At 31.3% G+C, this 18,348-nt stretch overlaps 1 protein-coding gene and 1 long non-coding RNA gene across 2 annotated transcripts in view; one reads left to right on the forward strand and one right to left on the reverse strand.

Annotated features, from left to right (window-relative positions):
• The window catches only part of LOC119605889, a 75,030-nt gene that overhangs the window by 45,353 nt on the left and 11,329 nt on the right, over positions 1–18,348 (forward strand). Inside the window, exon 2 of the long non-coding RNA XR_005231612.1 lies at positions 8,283–8,422. This is a non-coding gene — a long non-coding RNA (uncharacterized LOC119605889). The remainder of the gene's footprint in view (positions 1–8,282; positions 8,423–18,348) is intronic.
• LOC119605888 (NPC intracellular cholesterol transporter 2) lies at positions 3,206–16,499 on the reverse strand. The gene is made up of 4 exons (XM_037959227.1): positions 16,037–16,499; positions 8,291–8,398; positions 3,533–3,702; positions 3,206–3,462 (listed from the first exon to the last, which is right to left on the reverse strand). Exons 1-4 carry the CDS (start codon positions 16,182–16,184, stop codon positions 3,376–3,378), a joined length of 513 nt encoding a protein of 170 aa, XP_037815155.1. The 5' UTR covers positions 16,185–16,499; the 3' UTR covers positions 3,206–3,375.

An 18,348-nucleotide genomic window follows, 5' to 3' on the forward strand; every position in this document is an offset into this window, starting at 1 on the left:
TCTATAGTCTAGTCTATAGTCTAGTCTATAGTCTAGTCTATAGTCTAGTCTATAGTCTAGTCTATAGTCTAGTCTATAGTCTAGTCTATAGTCTAGTCTATAGTCTAGTCTATAGTCTAGTTTATAGTCTAGTCTATAGTCTAGTCTATAGTCTAGTCTATAGTCTAGTCTATAGTCTAGTCTATAGTCTAGTCTATAGTCTAGTCTATAGTCTAGTCTATAGTCTAGTCTATAGTCTAGTCTATAGTCTAGTCTATAGTCTAGTCCATAGTCTAGTCTATAGTCTAGTCTATAGTCTAGTCTATAGTCTAGTCTATAGTCTAGTCTATAGTCTAGTCTATAGTCTAGTCTATAGTCTAGTCTATAGTCTAGTCTATAGTCTAGTCTATAGTCTAGTCTATAGTCTAGTCTATAGTCTAGTCTATAGTCTAGTCTATAGTCTAGTCTATAGTCTAGTCCATAGTCTAGTCTATAGTCTAGTCTATAGTCTAGTCTATAGTCTATTCTATAGTGTAGTCTATAGTCTAGTCTATAGTCTAGTCTATAGTCTAGTCTATAGTCTATAGTCTAGTCTATAGTCTAGTCTATAGTCTAGTCTATAGTCTAGTCTATAGTCTAGTCTATAGTCTAGTCTATAGTCTAGTCTAGTCTATAGTCTAGTCTATAGTCTAGTCTATAGTCTAGTCTATAGTCTAGTCTAGTCTATAGTCTAGTCTATAGTCTAGTCTATAGTCTAGTCTATAGTCTAGTCTATAGTCTAGTCTATAGTCTAGTCTATAGTCTAGTCTATAGTCTAGTCTATAGTCTAGTCTATAGTCTAGTCTATAGTCTAGTCTATAGTCTAGTTATAGTCTAGTCTATAGTCTAGTCTATAGTCTAGTCTAGTCTAGTCTATAGTCTAGTCTATAGTCTAGTCTATAGTCTAGTCTATAGTCTAGTCTATAGTCTAGTCTATAGTCTAGTCTATAGTCTAGTCTATAGTCTAGTCCATAGTCTAGTCTATAGTCTAGTCTATAGTCTAGTCTATAGTCTAGTCTATAGTCTAGTCTATAGTCTAGTCTATAGTCTAGTCTATAGTCTAGTCTATAGTCTAGTCTATAGTCTAGTCTATAGTCTAGTCTATAGTCTAGTCTATAGTCTAGTCTATAGTCTAGTCTATAGTCTAGTCTATAGTCTAGTCCATAGTCTAGTCTATAGTCTAGTCTATAGTCTAGTCTATAGTCTAGTCTATAGTCTAGTCTATAGTCTAGTCTATAGTCTAGTCTATAGTCTAGTCTATAGTCTAGTCTATAGTCTAGTCTATAGTCTAGTCTATAGTCTAGTCTATAGTCTAGTCTATAGTCTAGTCTATAGTCTAGTCTAGTCTATAGTCTAGTCTATAGTCTAGTCTATAGTCTAGTCTATAGTTAGTCTATAGTCTAGTCTATAGTCTAGTCTATAGTCTAGTCTATAGTCTAGTCTATAGTCTAGTCTATAGTCTAGTCTATAGTCTAGTCTATAGTCTAGTCTATAGTCTAGTCTATAGTCTAGTCTATAGTCTAGTCTATAGTCTAGTCTATAGTCTAGTCTATAGTCTAGTCTATAGTCTAGTCTATAGTCTAGTCTATAGTCTAGTCTATAGTCTAGTCTATAGGTCTAGTCTATAGTCTAGTCTATAGTCTAGTCTATAGTCTAGTCTATAGTCTAGTCTATAGTCTAGTCTATAGTCTAGTCTATAGTCTAGTCTATAGTCTAGTCTATAGTCTAGTCTATAGTCTAGTCTATAGTCTAGTCTATAGTCTAGTCTATAGTCTAGTCTATAGTCTAGTCTATAGTCTAGTCTATAGTCTAGTCTATAGTCTAGTCTATAGTCTAGTCTATAGTCTAGTCTATAGTCTAGTCTATAGTCTAGTCTAGTCTAGTCTATAGTCTAGTCTATAGTCTAGTCTATAGTCTAGTCTATAGTCTAGTCTATGGTCTAGTCTCTGGTCTAGTCTATAGTCTAGTCTATAGTCTAGTCTATAGTCTAGTCTATAGTCTAGTCTATAGTCTAGTCTATAGTCTAGTCTACAGTCTAGTCTATAGTCTAGTCTATAGTCTAGTCTATAGTCTAGTCTATAGTCTAGTCTATAGTCTAGTCTATAGTCTAGTCTATAGTCTAGTCTATAGTCTAGTCTATAGTCTAGTCTATAGTCTAGTCTATAGTCTAGTCTAGTCTAGTCTATAGTCTAGTCTATAGTCTAGTCTATAGTCTAGTCTATAGTCTAGTCTATAGTCTAGTCTATAGTCTAGTCTATAGTCTAGTCTATAGTCTAGTCTATAGTCTAGTCTATAGTCTAGTCTATAGTCTAGTCTATAGTCTAGTCTATAGTCTGGTCTATATTCTAGTCTATAGTCTAGTTCTATAGTTATAGTCTATTGTTTAGTCTATAGTCTAGTCTATAGTCTAGTCTATGGTCTAGTCTATAGTCTAGTCTATAGTCTAGTCTATAGTCTAGTCTATAGTCTAGTCTATAGTCTAGTCTATAGTCTAGTCTATAGTCTAGTCTATAGTCTAGTCTATAGTCTAGTCTATAGTCTAGTCTATAGTCTAGTCTATAGTCTAGTCTATAGTCTAGTCTATAGTTTAGTCTATAGTTTAGTCTATAGTCTAGTCTATAGTCTAGTCTATAGTCTAGTCTATAGTCTAGTCTATAGTCTAGTCTAAAGTCTAGTCTATAGTCTAGTCTATAGTCTAGTCTATAGTCTAGTCTACAGTCTAGTCTATAGTCTAGTCTATAGTCTAGTCTATAGTCTAGTCTATAGTCTAGTCTATAGTCTAGTCTATAGTCTAGTCTATAGTCTAGTCTATAATCTAGTCTATAGTCTATTCTATAGTCTAGTCTATAATCTAGTCTATAGTCTAGTCTATAGTCTAGTCTATAGTCTAGTCTATAGTCTAGTCTATAGTCTAGTCTATTCTATAGTCTAGTCTAGTCTAGTCTATAGTCTAGTTTATAGTCGTACTCTGTCCCATAGTACATAAACAAAATTAACTTTTATTGTTTTTGGAATTTTAAGATTATCTGCAGCTAAGCCAATATAATAATAAGATTTACTCATAACTATATAAAAAGATTTCTTCCAGTGTTGTAGTTATCGTTTAAATAAAATTTAGAAAGAAGTACAAAGAGCGATAGAAATTGCATTTTTGTGTTTTTATGAAATCATAAAACAAAATCAATAATTTCGAATAATGTTTGCTTTTATTTTAAGAAAATATGTTCTAATTATGTTTTGTTTTATTTACAACGAGATTTAGCTATTAACAATCAGTCTTGAATTTATCAATTTTGCATTTGCTTTACTTTAACTTTATTTAAATAAGATTTTTAAATCTAAAAAAAATAATGATTTTTACATGGTTACGACAACTGGAACTTTAAAGCAAATAACATCTTGATTGTATTCATTAACTGCTTCCCAAAGCATAGTGCCAGAGATCTGTAAATATAAACAAATTATATATGAAAAATTTATTATAATTTTTGTATATTATTGCAATTTAACTTACCGCTGGCAGAGTATTATTGACCAAAACCGTGGCCCAATAAAATTTTCCATCATGATCGTTAGACAAACATTTTTGATTGCCATCACACGGGTCGGGGGTAATATGAGCTTGAGTCTTGATGGTGTTAAAAATCCAACGTACACGGTGTTTTAAATATTTCGTATTGTCACCTGGTGTTGATAAATAGTAAAAAAATATCTTTAAAATATTGTTTTTATTGTTTTTATCTTCTATATATATAAAAGAGTAGCGTTACTGACTGACTGATTCATCATTGCACAGCCCAAACGGCTGAACCTAGAATCATGAAATTTTGACAGTGGATGTGTTTTTGGTTATGTAGATCCACTAAGGAGGGAAATTTGGTACTTTGGTACTTTTCTGAAATTCGTATTCTTAAGGGGTGAAAATGTGTAACAAAGGGGATTTTGGTACCTTTTTTGGCCCTTTATAACTTTTTAACTGATTAACATAATAAAATTTTTATAAATATTTTGAATACATCTTCCAAAATTATGAGACACCTGTTACGTACTTTTTTAAAATTCAGCCCTTTTTGGTTGTATAAGGGAAAAAACTGTATTTATGGTACTTTTTTTTTAGCACATTAAGAAAACTTTTTCGGTTTATTGAAGTATTCCTATTAAATTACGAACTAACTCTGTAATATTTATTGAAACAAAATGTTTGCTATTTCACTGGGAAAAAAGTAAATTTTTATAAAATTTTAAAAAGTAGTTTATTTACTCACACAAAATAAGTTATTGGTATATTATTTTGGAATTCGAGTACTAAGGCCTATATAAGACCAAAATCATACACGGTCCTCATTGAATAAGTTACTCAATTTTAATTTTCTATAAAAGTAAACAAAATTTTGTGTGTACTTAATTTTGGCTAGGGGAGCGAAGCACCCAGGGTATGCTAGTTTATTATAAAGAAAATTAAAAATCGGTCTATAGTCTAGTCTATAGTCTAGTCTATAGTCTAGTCTATAGTCTAGTCTATAGTCTAGTCTATAGTCTAGTCTATAGTCTAGTCTATAGTCTAGTCTATAGTCTAGTCTATAGTCTAGTCTATAGTCTAGTCTATAGTCTAGTCTATAGTCTAGTCTATAGTCTAGTCTATAGTCTAGTCTATAGTCTAGTCTATAGTCTAGTCTATAGTCTAGTCTATAGTCTAGTCTATAGTCTAGTCTATAGTCTAGTCTATAGTCTAGTCTATAGTCTAGTCTAGTCTATAGTCTAGTCTAGTCTATAGTCTAGTCTATAGTCTAGTCTATAGTCTAGTCTATAGTCTAGTCTATAGTCTAGTCTATAGTCTAGTCTATAGTCTAGTCTATAGTCTAGTCTATAGTCTAGTCTATAGTCTAGTCTATAGTCTAGTCTATAGTCTAGTCTATAGTCTAGTCTATAGTCTAGTCTATAGTCTAGTCTATAGTCTAGTCTATAGTCTAGTCTATAGTCTAGTCTATAGTCTAGTCTATAGTCTAGTCTATAGTCTAGTCTATAGTCTAGTCTATAGTCTAGTCTATAGTCTAGTCTATAGTCTAGTCTATAGTCTAGTCTATAGTCTAGTCTATAGTCTAGTCTATAGTCTAGTCTATAGTCTAGTCTATAGTCTAGTCTATAGTCTAGTCTATAGTCTTGTCTATAGTCTAGTCTATAGTCTAATCTATAGTCTAGGCTATAGTCTAGTCTATAGTCAAGTCTATAGTCTAGTCTATAGTCTAGTCTATAGTCTAGTCTATAGTCTAGTCTATAGTTTAGTCTATAGTCTGGACTGTAGCCAAGCCTATAGTTTATAATCTGAACTGTGGCCAAGTCTATAGTTTATAATCTGGACCATATAGTCTATAGTCGGGACTATAGTCCAGTGCGATAGTCTGGTTAATAATTTGGTTCAATCTATTTTTTAGATTATAATGTCTGGAATACACTCTAGTCTATATTCTGGCCTATAATCGTGATTTATGGCCGATGACACGGGCAGGAGGCTGGAGGATATGGAGGAGACAATGAAACTCCTAATGGACTCTCATTTCCCACCCGGTATATCGAATAACATAGATGAACCGATATTAGAGGAAGGGGAGGCTAACACGGAAATAGTTATTACAACTGACATGGTTAAAGGGGCAATCAAGAGCTTTGCTCCCTATAAAGCTGCAGGGCCGGATGGCATTTTCCCGGCACTTTTGCAGATGGAGGCGGGACTGGTTTCCGTACATCTGTCACAGATATTCACTGCATGCTTAAAATTGGCATGTACCCCAGTTAAATGGCAGGATGCAAGGGTAATATTTATACCCAAACCAGGGAAACCTAGCTATGCGACACCTAAGTCTTATCGACCGATAAGTCTTACGTCCTTCCTACATAAAACCTTGGAACGGATAGTCGATAGTATGGTTAAAAGCAGTATACCCTACAAAGACCTAAACTTTAAGCAGCATGCTTATATTATGTATTCTCTTGAATACATAATACCAGTGACAGACAAAGGTAAGTACTTAAATGAAATCCTCGATCGGAAATTAAAATGGAGACACCAGATAGAGGATAGAATCAACAAGGCTGGGCGATATGTAGGAGAACTATAGGCATGAAATGGGGTCTTACTCCTACTATCACAAATTGGCTTTATAAAAGTGTAATTAGCCCAATTCTAGCTTATGCTTCAATAATCTGGTGGACTGCTTTAGACAAAAGGTACAATATCAAACTACTACAGGGAGTTCAGCGTACATGCTGCTTGGGTATAAGTGGTGCCATGTGTACTACTTCATCCAAGGCTCTGGAAGCGTTGGTAGATATTCCACCCATTTAAACATATTTAAGATATGAGGCGGCGCTTACAGCCGAAAGGTTCTTTACTTTAGGCGAACTGGCCAAAGCCATCATCAATGTATACTGGACACATTGGAAGGTTATACACAATCATCGGACGTGCCTGATCGTATACCAGACAGAGAATATGTCGGAAACTTTGAAACGCTGATCCCAGATAGAATGTCTTGGTCAAGCGGAACATTAGAGCAAATACTATTAGGAATCCGTTGTTACACGGATGGCTCTAAATTGGGGACAAAGTGGGGCTGGGGTTCTATATTGAAGACCTAGAAATATACCACCGTTTACCAAATCATAACACAAGCTTCCAGGCAGAAGAACGAGCAATAACGGAATGCGTAAATTGGATTAGAATAAATATGGCGCCCACAGCGCTTAATATATTTACCGACTGCCAGAAGGCAATTAGGGCGATATCAGGCGATAGAACTAAATTTAAGACCATATTGGATTGTAAGAAAGCTTTAACTGAATACTCTCCCAGAGGTAAGGTTCGTATCATATGGATACCAGCCCACTCGGGAGTAGTCGGTAACGAAAGGGCGAATGTAATAGCTTTAAAGGGAATGGAGCTCGAGGCAGTTAACTTGACAAACGCAAAACCATTCGACTCAACAAAAGCTGAACTAAAAATATGGGTGAGAGAATTTCATAAGGCCTGGGATAGAACCGCGAAGATCCTATGGGGTGACCCTGATGAGAGCAAGACGAAAAATCTCCTCAAAATGAGCAAGTCTGAAGTTAGTAAGATGGTACGTATTCTGAGTGGACACACAGGATTACGAATTTAGAGCATGTGGGGAGGACAGTGAAACTCTGGAGCACTTTCTTTGCCACTGCCAGGCATTCGTCGAAGTTAGATCCAAGTATCTTGGAAGTGATGTTATTGCGGAAATAACATTCCTGACTAACACTGATTGGAAGGTTCTTAGGAATTACGTTCAGGAAACTGAGTTTCTGAAAAATAATTCATTCAGTTCCATTTTTTCTATTATAAGGAGCGCACAACAGGCCCGATAGTGGACTAGGTGTATTTTTTCGGATTTGATGTAGTATACATCCTCCTATCAACCTAACCTAACCATAATATAGTAAAAACTTTAGTCTACAGGCAGGGATATTGCTGCACTTTTTTCAACTAACATTCGTTAAAGCCTGATTCCGTAGTATTTAATTTATGTCAAAAATTTTTAATTAATTTTTTATAGCCATTGTTTGCTACTGTTTCTTTAAATAACCATCAGGTAGATAAAGTGTCTTATCGGCAACAACCCATAAATAATCGTATGAATGTGCCATAAAAATGTTTATTTGAAAAAAATCTCTTTAAACAAAAAATGCTAATAAATTGTTCCACAAGAATTGTGTCAATAAATTTAACACAACTATAAAATATAAATATACTATTCATTATTATTTATAAACAAAAACTCTAGTTTTTCAAAATAAACAAATAAAAACTAAAATTTTAGCACCAAACAAGTGATTCTTTGTTATTTTGTAATCTGTTGTTTATTTTTTCTTTCTTAAATTTTAAGGTTCATTGAATTGTCGTTTCCAATACGATTACAATTAAAGCGACAGGCAACATTAAAAAATGTTGACAATTAGGAATATAATTTAACTTAATTTCTAAATATTTACCAAAGTGTCAAACCAAGCTTATTGCTTTAAAACTATTTTTGATTAAGGGTTAATGGGTTAATCAAATTATTTAAAAGTGTGTTTATAAATTGTTACTTTAAAAAAAAAAACCCATAAATTTTATAAATACAATTTTAATTGCTTGTTTACTACACCTTAAATTACAAATTGACACTTAAAGTTTATTGCACTTTATTTATACTTTATGTCTTGTCATATTCAAAAATGAAATATTTTTGTTTATTTAATTCTAGATACTTACTATCATCGTCAAATAAAACATTCACCTCGACCGTTGATCCACGACGCATGAAACATGGTATTGTAGTGCAACTGGAGATATTTAAATACAATATGAGATATTTAGAGCCTGAAAAAAAAATAATAGAACTAGGTGAGTGTTTCAATTTACTATTAATAATTTTGCAAGTAGAAAACATAAACCATCATGCACTTTTGTTATGATTTAATGAGAGCAAAGTCCGTTTAGAATTTAAATGAAAAATGTTTTAGAAAATATAATGTACATAAATATGAAACTGAAAATACAAACACTTAAAAATATTTATCAAAATCGAAAAATTTTGCTAATGAACTGGCTTTTAGTCGTGATTATGATCTCAGTTGTAGCCTAGTTTATACATAGTTTCATCTATACTCTGGTTAATAGTCTAGTCTAATGTCTCGCGTTTAGTCTCTTGATTATGGTCTCGGCAATAATATACATTTTGTAAACTAGATTAGACTAGAGAATATAGACAATTCTGTATAGACTATAGACTTTACTACAGACTATAGACATGTCTAAAAACTAGAATATAGACAGGACTTTACACTAAACTGAAGAAAATAGTCTAGACTATAGACTAGACTATAGACTAGACTATAGACTAGACTATAGACTAGACTATAGACTAGACTATAGACTAGACTATAGACTAGACTATAGACTAGACTATAGACTAGACTATAGACTAGACTATAGACTAGACTATAGACTAGACTATAGACTAGACTATAGACTATAGACTAGACTATAGACTAGACTATAGACTAGACTATAGACTAGACTATAGACTAGACTATAGACTAGACTATAGACTAGACTATAGACTAGACTATAGACTAGACTATAGACTAGACTAGACTATAGACTAGAATATAAACTAGACAATAAACTATAGATTAGGCTATAGACTAGACTATAGACTAGACTATAGACTAGACTATAGACTAGACTGTAGACCAGACTGTAGACTAGACTATATACTAGACTATAGTATAGACTTGACTATTGACTAGACTATAGATTAGACTTCTTTAGACTAGACTTTAGACTAGACTTGACTATCGACTAAACTATAGACCAGACCATAGACTATACTATAGACAATACTAGATTATAAACTAGACTATTGACTTAACTGTATTGTAGAATAGACAATATATTAGAGTACAGAATAAACTGTAGACTAGATTATAGACCAGACAGCAGATTAAACAATAGACTAGATCATGGACTAGATTATAGATTACACTATAGACTAGACTGTTGGCTAGACTGTAGAATAGACTGAACTGTAGTCTATACTGTAGACTAGACTGTAGATTAGACTGTAGACTAGACTGTAGACTAGACTATAGACTAGGCTATAGACTGGACTATAGACTAGACTCTAGACTAGACTTTATACTAGACTATAGATTATACTCTAGAAAACAATATAGACCAGGACTACATACTAGACTATAGTCTAGACTATTTGACTAGGCTGCATATAGAGAAGAATATAGGCTAAACAATAATTTATACTAAGCTATACACTATACTCTCTCCAATTTATTATAGACTAGACTTTAGGCTAGACTATATATAGACTAGACAATTGACTATGATATAGACCAGACTATACCTTGACTTAAGACTTGTCTAAAGTCTAATCAATACTAATAAACCCTAGTTAAGTCTTCTGTCTAGTTAAGTCTATAGTTTGGCTTTATCCTCGTCTATAATATTTTTTATAGCCTTGACTATAGTTTAGTTGGGAATAGTATAGTCCACAGTCTTACATTTTTTAAAACAACTATTATCTATGTTATTGTCTTTCATTTCCAAGTTCTCTCCCACAGTGCGTATGACAAATTTCAGCACTTATGCGCAATGTTGCACTACGTTACTATTATAAGTATAAATTAAAATATTGATATGTATGAATGTAAATAAATTCCAAATAATTGCCATGTACACATATTTTCTACAAGAAACTTCAATAAACATTTTATAGTATGTACTACATATTTTAAAATGTTTATCATTTAGTGCAAACTATTTAAGTTTTAAGTATTTAAAATGAGTCAACACTAATCGCCATCATTCAGCCATTCATACAACATGTCTGACACCATTCATTGGTTCTTTTTCTTTAACAATACGCACTTTCAATGATTCTTTTTAATGTTGCTATTGGTTTTTTCTTCATTTCTATTTTAATCAGAGAAATTCAAAAATCAAATTCTTGCCAGTTTTATTGGTTTTGTTTTTTTATGACTTATTTTATAACTGCAAACATAAACTTTTAATTATTGATGTGATTGATGATAATAATGTATACAATAACAATTACTCATTATATTTAATTTGTTGTTATACTAATATCATCCGTTTTTTAAAGACAACTAAAAACCCCATTTATTTTTGGAAATTTATTTTTTGTCATTAAAGTAGCAATTTAATTTGATTTATAGGGCCTCATGACTTATTGACAACCAACAGACCGATTAAGAAAATTTTCCCACCATACGATAGTCGTCACACGTTACCATGACTCGATGAAATAAATTGCTATTATGGCGGAAGATAAGATGAACTAATACCATTTTTTTTAAAGAAACTTTTCCATCTATTGATTGATTTGCCTTGAAAATTGTGTTAGACAATGTTGAATCCCTAATTAATGATTAGTTCTTAAGGGAACTAAAAAATTATATTTCAATTTATAGTCTAGTCTATAGTCTAGTCTATAGTCTAGTCTATAGTCTAGTCTATAGTCTAGTCTATAGTCTAGTATATAGTCTAGTCTATAGTCTAGTCTATAGTCTAGTATATAGTCTAGTCTATAGTCTAGTCTATAGTATAGGTCTATAGTCTAGTCTATAGTCTAGTCTATAGTGTAGTCTATAGTCTAGTCTATAGTCTATTCTATAGTCTATTCTATAGTCTAGTCTATAGTCTAGTCTATAGTCTAGTCTATAGTCTAGTCTATAGTCTATTCTATAGTCTAGTCTATAGTCTAGTCTATAGTCTAGTCTATAGTCTAGTCTATAGTAGTCTAGTCTATAGTCTAGTCTATAGTCTAGTCTATAGTCTAGTCTATAGTCTAGTCTATAGTCTAGTCTATAGTCTAGTCTATAGTCTAGTCTATAGTCTAGTCTATAGTCTAGTCTATAGTCTAGTCTATAGTCTAGTCTATAGTCTAGTCTATAGTCTAGTCTATAGTCTAGTCTATAGTTTAGTCTATAGTCTAGTCTATAGTCTAGTCTATAGTCTAGTCTATAGTCTAGTCTATAGTCTAGTCTATAGTCTAGTCTATAGTCTAGTCTATAGTCTAGTCTATAGTCTAGTCTATAGTCTAGTCTATAGTCTAGTCTATAGTCTAGTCTATAGTCTAGTCTATAGTCTAGTCTATAGTCTAGTCTATAGTCTAGTCTATAGTCTAGTCTATAGTCTAGTATATAGTCTAGTATATAGTCTAGTCTATAGTCTAGTCTATAGTCTAGTCTATAGTCTAGTCTATAGTCTAGTATATAGTCTAGTCTATAGTCTAGTCTATAGTCTAGTCTATAGTCTAGTCTATAGTCTAGTCTATAGTCTAGTCTATAGTCTAGTCTATAGTCTAGTCTATAGTCTAGTCTATAGTCTAGTCTATAGTCTAGTCTATAGTCTAGTCTATAGTCTAGTCTATAGTCTAGTCTATAGTCTAGTCTATAGTCTAGTCTATAGTCTAGTCTATAGTCTAGTCTATAGTCTAGTCTATAGTCTAGTCTATACTCTAGTCTATAGTCTAGTCTATAGTATAGTCTATAGTCTAGTCTATAGTCTAGTCTATAGTCTAGTCTATAGTCTAGTCTATAGTCTAGTCTATAGTCTAGTCTATAGTCTAGTCTATAGTCTAGTCTATAGTCTAGTCTATAGTCTAGTCTATAGTCTAGTCTATAGTCTAGTCTATAGTCTAGTCTATAGTCTAGTCTATAGTCTAGTCTATAGTCTAGTCTATAGTCTAGTCTATTGTCTAGTCTATAGTCTATTCTATAGTCTATTCTATAGTCTAGTCTATAGTCTAGTCTATAGTCTAGCCTATAGACTAGTCTATAGTCTATTCTATAGTCTATTCTATAGTCTAGTCTATAGTCTGGTCTATAGTCTTGTCTATAGTCTTGTCTATAGTCTTGTCTATAGTCTAGTCTATAGTCTAGTCTATAGTCTAGTCTAGTCTATAGTCTAGTCTAGTCTATAGTCTAGTCTAGTCTATAGTCTAGTCTAGTCTATAGTCTAGTCTATAGTCTAGTCTATAGTCTAGTCTATAGTCTAGTCTATAGTCTAGTCTATAGTCTAGTCTATAGTCTAGTCTATAGTCTAGTCTATAGTCTAGTCTATAGTCTAGTCTATAGTTAGTCTATAGTCTAGTCTATAGTCTAGTCTATAGTCTAGTCTATAGTCTAGTCTATAGTCTAGTCTATGGTCTATAGTCTAGTCTATAGTCTAGTCTATAGTCTAGTCTATAGTCTAGTCTATAGTCTAGTCTATAGTCTAGTCTATAGTTTGGTCTATAGTCTAGTCTATAGTCTAGTCTATAGTCTAGCCTATAGTCTAGTCTATAGTCTAGCCTATAGTCTAGCCTATAGTCTATAGCCTAGTCTATAGTCTGGTCTATAGTCTAGTCTAGTATATAGTCTAGTCTATTGTCTAGTCTATTGTCTAGTCTATAGTCTAGTCTATTGTATAGTCTACAGTCTAGTATATTGTCTAGTGTATAGTCTATATGTCTAGACTATAGTCTATTGTATCGAATGTTAGTATTATTAAACTGCAGTTTAACTAAACACTCATAAACTTGCCCTTAAGCAGCGAATATAAGAACAACGAATAATTTTTTCCACAATCTTTTAAAAGGAAATACAAATTATTTATTGTAAATATTTGATTTGATTAGAAATGTTCCATTAGTCTTGTAAACGAGTAATTAAATTAAGTCATTGATCTTTTAGCCCAATTTAAACTGAACAGCAAATACTTATTGATGTCCCAAATCATGCATAAAATACATAAATAAAATTTTGAAAAAAATTTATATTTTTTATTTATTTGGCATTCTCATTTCCCGTATGGGGAAATGAGGCACGTAATTGAATTTTTATGTTTTCTTCAGTTTTTAATGGAAATAGAAATTAAAATTGAATTTTAAGTTTGAAATGGAAATTTTGGCTGATTTGCTTATTGCTTGACCTAAAGGAAAGTAAAATTTACTTAATTTATAAATTATTTTTCGATTTCCTATAAAAACACGTTTTATGTATTAAACAACAACAAAATAATGTAAACATAAGTACATATTTACAAGTGTTAATAAAAAGTGAAAAAAGATATGAGTAAAAAAGAATGAATGAAGAATAACAAAAATATCAAATAATATTTATGTATTTTAGGCAAAGTATTTAGCAAATCATGTTGTTTAAAGTCAATTAAAGACTCCAATAGATTCGAATATAATCTGAACTTTGTTCTCTTTTTTGTATACAATTTACCATAGAATTGGAATGCAAAACGATTGATTTCTATCAGTATTGTTTACAGTTTAAAGAATTTTTATTTTGTTTTGTTCGTAATTTAAATTTTGTTTTAAAGTTTAATAACGTATATAAAATTTTTTATTAACTAATCAACTGCTACTAGAAAAACAATTTGAAAAAGCTTATCATTGGTTTATTTGGTTGATTGCTGATTGACCATAAAAAATCAGCAACAATTGGTGTTGGTGGTCAATCTCAAAGAGTAATAAATATGAACTATATTCAATATAAATAGCTTTAGAATAACTTGATATAGTATATTTGAGTTGGAAACATCAATTTTTGGTTATTTTTGAAGGTGAACAATCAAGTTCAGTTTAAAAAAATTTTTAAGGTACTACCCCAACAAACACAAAGTCAAATAATTAAATAAATATGTTTTTAATATTGAATATCAAAGGTAATTATCAAAGGTTTCGCTAATCTAAGCGGAGTTATGTATTCGCATTTAATTTTAGATTGTTTCGAATATAAATGATTTTTATAATTTTTCTTAAACTATAGATTTACCCCCTTATTCACAAACAAAATTTTTATTTTATAAATTAGATTTTGTATGGAAATTTTGTTTTATAAACCTTTTATAAAATAAAATGTTGTTTGTGAATAAGGGGGTATATCTATAGTTTGGCTATAGTTTAGATTATATACTAAACTATAGGCCATACAATAGTCTATACTATAACTATAGGCTAGATTATAGTCTAGTGAATAGTCAAGTCTATAGTCTAGTCTATAGTCTAGTCTATAGTCTATTCTATAGTCTAGTCTATAGTCTAGTCTATAGTCTAGTCTATAGTCTAGTCTATAGTCTAGTCTATAGTCTAGTCTATAGTCTAGTCTATAGTCTAGTCTATAGTCTAGTCTATAGTCTAGTCTATAGTCTAGTCTATAGTCTAGTCTATAGTCTAGTCTATAGTCTAGTCTATAGTCTAGTCTATAGTCTAGTCTATAGTCTAGTCTATAGTCTAGTCTATAGTCTAGTCTATAGTCTAGTCTATAGTCTAGTCTATAGTCTAGTCTATAGTCTAGTCTATAGTCTAGTCTATAGTCTAGTCTATAGTCTAGTCTATAGTCTAGTCTATAGTCTAGTCTATAGTCTAGTCTATAGTCTAGTCTATAGTCTAGTCTATAGTCTAGTCTATAGTCTAGTCTATAGTCTAGTCTATAGTCTAGTCTATAGTCTAGTCTATAGTCTAGTCTATAGTCTAGTCTATAGTCTAGTCTATAGTCTAGTCTATAGTCTAGTCTATAGTCTAGTCTATAGTCTAGTCTATAGTCTAGTCTATAGTCTAGTCTATAGTCTAGTCTATAGTCTAGTCTATAGTCTAGTCTATAGTCTAGTCTATAGTCTAGTCTATAGTCTAGTCTATAGTCTAGTCTATAGTCTAGTCTATAGTCTAGTCTATAGTCTAGTCTATAGTCTAGTCTATAGTCTAGTCTATAGTCTAGTCTATAGTCTAGTCTATAGTCTAGTCTATAGTCTAGTCTATAGTCTAGTCTATAGTCTAGTCTATAGTCTAGTCTATAGTCTAGTCTTAGTCTATAGTCTAGTCTCTAAGTCTAGTCTATAGTCTAGTCTCTAGTCTAGCATCGTATAGTCTATAGCTAGTCTATAGTCTAGGTCTATAGTCTAGTATGTCTAGTCTATAGTCTAGTCTATAGTCTAGTCTATAGTCTAGTCTATAGTCTCGTCTATAGCTCTAGTTTCTAGTCTAGACTTATAATTTAATCTAGTCTATTAGTCTAGCTCTATAGTCTAGTCTATTGTCTAGTCTGTGTCTATTCTATGGTCTAATCTATAGTCTAGTCTTTAGTTTAGTCTATGGTCTAGTTGATATTCTAGTCTATAGTCTTCTCACAGACTAGTACAGTCTAGCTGTAGTCTGGTCTAAGTATATTGTAGTCTTTAGTCTAAATAATAGGCACAATAAGTTGCAAATTGAAAACAATTCCGATAGCTCCAAATATTTAATTTTTTGTAATTCTGTATCGACTATTTTAAACCTATTTTAAACCTATTTCTATTATTTCTGTAATCAAAAAAATGTTCAATTTATTCCCGTTTTTGAAAGACTTTATTAACAAAAAAACAACTAAATATTTTAATATGCATTATGTAATCTAAATTTATATCAAATTTATACCACTATACACTCACCACAATCCTCAAAGGGTAATGATTTTGACATTAACAATTTTTTCGCCAAATTATTTACTTTACTTATGGCAGCTCCTTGCGCTTGTGACCCAGTTAACGACAAATACAAGGTCAGCAATAAAATTTTCAAAAAATAAACACCTCTCATTATTAGTCCCTTTACTATACAAAAGTTCTTTCAAGAATATAATAGCAATTACAAATTTCAATGTTATTTATAGTTTCAAAATTAAAAATATTAATGGGTTTTTTCAATTGTATTGCCACTTAAAAAATCACTGTCACTCTCAAACGTCACTTTTAATTAACCGATATAAAATGTCTATATAAATGCTCAAATTCAAGTAATAAGTAATAAAATTAAACAAATAAAGTTCTGTCTAATAAGAATATTAAGTAAAACGATATTTACTGTTGGCGTTCGCGAAATAACTGTCGGACATTTAGTAGCTGATATCGCTAAAGAACCCGTTATTTCTTTATGTTTCGTTATATTGATAATGCATTAGCTTACGATGTTTGTGTATGGGTTTTTGTATAAACAGTAGTTGTATTAGTAGTGATACTAAATAATCTTCATTTATGGCCTTTTCTTAATTATACTACGTTTTCGATTCGATTTTCTACAGTATACCAGTACCAGCCTACTTATTCCCCTTTTAATGATTGGTTGTTTTATGGATTTATGTGATTTGTTTTTTTGTTTCGTATACATATTTCGTCTGATATCGTTATTTTATCGCCAATCACTTTTTTTGTTATTGAATAATTTTGATTTAATACTGGCCATAATTCAGTCAAATGCGAAATTGCTATGAGCGTCATTGTAGTCCCCTTCTTATCATTATTTAAATATTTCCATATTAATATATTTGTTATTTGTGATAAAGTTAATGTTGAAGTGGTGGGATTTTTTCTTTATTAATTTGTATGTTTTAAAATTGTCATTTTATTTAATGAATTTATTTGGTCAATAATATTTTTATTCATTGTATACTCGCACTTTTTCGATCATTGTATTTAAAAATAGATTATTATTAATATTTAATACGTGACATAAATTGTTGAAGTATTATCATTATAAATTTTTTTTAATTTTGAGATTTTGTTAGATTATCTATTAACTAGATGACTCGTGCGAATATTTTACACGGTTTGTGTTCAGATTTGTATAGAATTTTTGTCTCAAAATTTTATCTTAAAACTTAAATATTTATTGGAAATTGATATTTCAACTACAACTGCATAATTTATACTAACGGAGTCCGCAATAGTATTGAAACAAATTCGAATTTATGGTTCTACATGGTTGCATCAAATATACATACAAATAAAATGTAACGGTGTCTTCGGCATCTTTATTGTCATCATCATACGCCACAAAAATAACATTTGTTATAAAAAAACTAATTCAAAAACGAAATCGAATAGAAACAGTTCTTGCAACAATAACCTTTCAATTACGGAAGTGCCAATACTTTTGTGTGGTTCAGATTCACATGATTCACTTGACCGTCGACTAGATAGCAGACTAGACAATACCCAAGACCAAAGACTATACTATAGACTAGACTATAAACTAGAGTATACTATACTATGGACTATACTGTAGACTAGACTATAGAATAGACTATAGACTAAACTATAGACTAGACTATAAACTATACTATAGATTTGGCTATAGACTAGACTATAGACTAAAATATAGACTAGACTATAGACTAGAATATAGAGTAGACTACAGACTATACTAGACTATTGACTAGACTATAGACTAAAATAAAGACTATAGACTAGACTATAGAGTAGACTATAGACTAGACTATAGACTAGACTATAGACTAGACTATTGACGAGACTATAGACTAGACTATTGACTAGATATAGACTAGACTATAGACTAGACTATAGACTAGACTATAGACTAGACTATAGACTAGACTATAGACTAGACTATAGACTAGACTATAAACTAGAATATAGACTAGACTATAGACTAGACTATAGACTAGAATATAGACTAGACTATAGACTAGACTATAGACTAGACTGTAGACTAGACTATAGACTAGACTATAGACTAGACTATAGACTAGACTATAGACTAGACTATAGACTAGACTATAGACTAGACTATAGACTAGACTATAGACTAGACTATAGACTAGACTATAGACTAGACTATAGACTAGACTATAGACTAGACTATAGACTAGACTATAGAATTGACTATAGAATTGACTATTGACTAGACTATAGACTAGACTATAGACTAGACTATAGACTAGACTATAGACTAGACTATAGACAAG

Source organism: Lucilia sericata, unplaced genomic scaffold, assembly GCF_015586225.1.
Source record: "Lucilia sericata isolate MDLA Ls3-8-SP2 unplaced genomic scaffold, ASM1558622v1 Contig000529F_arrow, whole genome shotgun sequence".
In the NCBI taxonomy this organism is placed as follows: Eukaryota; Metazoa; Arthropoda; class Insecta; order Diptera; family Calliphoridae; genus Lucilia; species Lucilia sericata.